The sequence below is a fragment of the Amblyraja radiata genome, chromosome 11, assembly GCF_010909765.2.
Source record: "Amblyraja radiata isolate CabotCenter1 chromosome 11, sAmbRad1.1.pri, whole genome shotgun sequence".
NCBI classification, from domain to species: domain Eukaryota; kingdom Metazoa; phylum Chordata; class Chondrichthyes; order Rajiformes; family Rajidae; genus Amblyraja; species Amblyraja radiata.
This window is the reverse complement of record NC_045966.1, coordinates 15,282,891-15,286,556: the sequence shown is the minus strand read 5'-3', so window position 1 is coordinate 15,286,556 and position 3,666 is coordinate 15,282,891. Positions and strand designations below refer to the sequence as shown.

Below are 3,666 nucleotides of genomic sequence, written 5' to 3'. Positions count from 1 at the left end.
GGTGTGCCAAGCTTGTACCATCATACCCAAGAAGACGAGGCTGTAATCGCTGCCAAAGGTGCCTCAACAAAGTACTGAGTAAAGGGTCTGAATACTTATGTGAATTTGATATTTCAGTTATTTATTTTTAATTTGCAAACATTTCTAAACACCTGTTTTCACTTTTTTATTAGGGGGTATTGTGTGTAGATGATTTTTAAAAATGAATTTAATCCATTTTAGGTCTGAAGAAGGGTTTTGGCTCGAAACTTTGCCTACTTCCTTCGCTCCATAGATGCTGCCGCTCCCGCTGAGTTTCTCCAGCAATTTTGTCTACCTTCGATTCTCCAGCATCTGCAGTTCCTGCTTGACCATTTTAGAATAGGCTGTAACGTAAAAACATTTTTAAAAAGTGAAGGGGTCTGAATACTTTCTGAATGCACTGAATCGGTCTAATTGTCTTTTAAATGTTGCAATAGTCCCTGCCTCAACTACCTCATCTGGCAGCTCGTCCCATACACCCACCACTCTTTGTGTGGAAAGTTATCCCTCAGATTCCTATTAAATCTTTCCCCGGTGACCTTAAACCTATGTCCTCTGCTTCTCGATTCCCATATTCTGGACAAAAGAGTTTTTCAGGGAATATCTTAGAGCTATACTTCCTGGTTGAAGATCACGTCATGAAAGCATCTACATTGTTCAAACATGACCGAAAGAAAAATGTTTATTGGCTTTGAAATTAAGAGGCGGCATTCCAAAACTCATGAAAACTATTTGATGAGATTAAATTTATAATTAAGTTGGGCAAACTCCTTGTGAAATCTGGTATGCACATGTGCAAACTGAAATGGGACATCAAGCTCGGGAATATTTGGGAAAGAGCAATGGGAATGGAGACGCACTTTGTGCTCTGATCTTTGCTTTGTACTGTCATTAAATATTCGGCTTATCCTTTAAGTTGTGACCATTGCACTCTTGTAGTTATTATGAATGCGCCCAGCAGGTTTGAAAGTTTAGGACGTTTACACGTATTTCCCACGTGGGGAATGAGGGTAGGGGTGAGGGGGTGCTTCTTACAACTCCTCTCATTCCGAGGACGTGAAGCATTTCTGCCATCAAATGTCCACCATCTCCGATCCGCCGCAGGTGTCCATTTTTTCAACTGGTCCGAAAATTAGACACAGAAAGCTGGAATAACTCAGCGGGTGACTTTTCGGGTCAAGACCCTCCTTCGGAATTGTAGGCACAAAATGCTGGATCAGCGGGTCAAGCAGCATCTCTGGAGGGAAGGAATGGGTAACCTTTCGGGTCGAGACCCTTTCAACACTCCTTCAGGGCTGGTCGACCGGCCACAGTTCCTGTTTCAGCCGCTGCCATTGATTTGAAGATGACGCGGGAAGATGGTGCCGCCAACGCACTCGTCGACGGTTGCCTGGGAAGAGCCTTAGGCCTGGGCCTTATGCCTTAGGGATTTCAGATCGGGCCAGGCCTTGTGAATTCAGTCAGGATCGGGATCAGGATCGGGGGGCCCGATGAAAACGAGAGGCTCATTGAGAAAAATAAGTATTTATATTTGAAGGAGCCGTAAGACATGTTGGATGGATCGGATGTCGCTTGTGCTGAGGACAATGGGGCTCGCGGGCGAATGGGGCCGGGGTTACCTAGCAGCCGCCCGCCGGCCAATCAGCGGCGGGGACAGCGGGCGTTGCCCCGCCCCCCGCGCCGCCGCTTATATATAGAGCTCATTAGGCAGTCAGTCAGTCTCCTGCAGTGTGTGGCGAAGGCGGCTGTACAACATGGCGAGGGAACAGCTCTGTAAGCTATTTGTTGGCGGGCTCAGCTTCGAAACGGTGGAAGGGAACCTGCGGAACCACTTCGAGCAGTGGGGCAAGCTAACTGACTGTGTCGTAGTCCAGGACACCTTCACCAGGCGCCCCCGAGGCTTCGGCTTTGTCACATATTCGTCGCCGAGCGAGGCGGATGCTGCAATGGCTGCTAGGCCTCATGTCTTAGATGGCCGCACGGTAGACCTGAAGCGAGCTGTGCCAAGAGAAGACTCGAACAAGCCTGGCTTCAACATGAAGGTAAAGAAGATCTTCGTTGGCGGCATAAAGGAAAACCTCGACGAGAACGATCTGCAGAGCTATTTCGCGGATTATGGGATGATTGAAAAAGTGGATGTGATCTGCGACCGAGACACTGGCAAGAAGAGAGGCTTTGCCTTTGTGTACTTCGATGACCACGATTCTGTTGATAAAGCTGTAATCCAGAAGTACCACATGATTAATGGCTACCGGTGCGAAGTCAAGAAGGGGTTGTCGAAGGAAGAGATGCAGAGCGGAAGTAGACCTCGCGGTCGAGGTGGCAGCTTACCCCAAAGAAACGGTCGGAGTGATGGCAATTTTGGCAATTCTGGCGGGTACGGGCCGCAAAGCGGCGGGGGCGGCTACTACAATGAGAGAGGAGGTCGAGGAGACCTCTATGGTGGTTATGGTGATGGTGGACATCCCCGGCGTGACCGCTCCTTTTCCGGAGGAAGTTACGGTGATCAAATTGGGAGCTATCGAGGAGGAGGAGGAGGAGGAGGCGGCGGTGGCGGCGGCGGCGGCGGCGGCGGATACGACCGTGGTAATTTCCAGGATAGCTATGATAACTTTGGGAGCTACTCCCCTGAGCCGTCTCACTATGGCCCCATGAGAGGTGGGGGCGGTATGGATAAATATGCTGCTGGACCCTACAGGGGAGATTATGGTGTTAGCAGTAGAAGCAGAACCAGAGATTTTGGTGGATTTGCGTTTTAGTTTATTCTTTTGTGTGTGAGGGGGTGGGAGGGAGAAGGGTGAGGAGCTGGGGTTGATGGTTAAAAATAGGGGCTCATAGCTACGAAATGTATTCAAGTAATGCACACCAAGAAATCTGCATACTTTTGTTTTAACTTTTTTTCGTAATAAACAACATTGAATTTATATCTCGTCTGTAGTGTCTCTTTCTGGATAAATTTACCTGAAGATCCTAGGGTTTTAACCCTGTTTTCATAAACAGTTGATATGTTCCTGGTCCAATTTTATTTTGTTCCAGTTAGATTTGGAATACATTTTTGGTAATTCAAGCAAAAATTGGTTGGAGTGAATCTGGTTTCTGGAGAATATTTTTTGGACACTTTAGTTATTTAATTAGGTTCTAAAATCACTTCACATTCTCAGGAACACATGTCCATTTGGGAATATCAGTTGAACGATGAAAAGGATTTTTGTATTGATGCATTGCCCAGGATATTTGTGAACTGTGCCCATCTCCTCCCCCCGCCCTCCCCCCCCCCTTCTATTGAAGCTTTTCAATGAAGTGTATCATTGAAACAATTTAAAAAAAAATTTGTGCATATGATTGGATAGTATAACCTGCTGCAAGAATTTTCTTCTGTATCCCTGTCTGCTAGAAATCTAAAGATTTGCTGGCATCCCATCCTGTCTGTTTCGGTCACTTTCCTCCCCACCATTTACACACCTAGCACCTTCCATGGCTTAATTTCAGATGGTAGAAAATTGCTATTCATTTTGTTTTTCCCCATTAACCCCTAAATTAGTGATGCAATCTATATTTGGGAATTGTGGAAATTCCCAGCGTGCACATAATTCAACCAAATGTTAAAGGTGTTCAGGGGGATTTTTTGTTGTTGCATAATCGTAT

The 3,666-nt window shown here is 46.5% G+C and overlaps 1 protein-coding gene across 2 annotated transcripts; it reads left to right on the top strand.

The window, feature by feature from the left end:
- The first annotated feature begins 1,722 nt into the window (after positions 1-1,722).
- LOC116978315 (heterogeneous nuclear ribonucleoprotein A1-like) lies at positions 1,723-2,945 on the top strand. 2 transcript variants are annotated; one of them, XM_033029381.1, is made up of 2 exons: positions 1,723-2,415; positions 2,566-2,945. In XM_033029381.1, exons 1-2 carry the CDS (start codon positions 1,776-1,778, stop codon positions 2,778-2,780), a joined length of 855 nt encoding a protein of 284 aa, XP_032885272.1. In that variant the 5' UTR covers positions 1,723-1,775; the 3' UTR covers positions 2,781-2,945. The 2 variants fall into 2 exon arrangements, with proteins under 2 accessions (XP_032885272.1, XP_032885271.1); XM_033029380.1 differs by having other exon boundaries at positions 1,723-2,546; positions 2,580-2,945.
- Positions 2,946-3,666: the final 721 nt, after the last annotated feature.

What these genes read in the sequence shown, in the direction of transcription:
- LOC116978315 (XM_033029380.1), top strand. Translation starts at nt 1,776, where the DNA reads ATGGCGAGGGAACAGCTCTGTAAGCTATTTGTTGGCGGGCTCAGCTTC. An exon ending in ATCAAATTGGGAGCTATCGA is followed by an intron (nt 2,547 to 2,579) that starts GGAGGAGGAGGA and finishes GGCGGTGGCGGC; the next exon opens with GGCGGCGGCGGCGGCGGATA.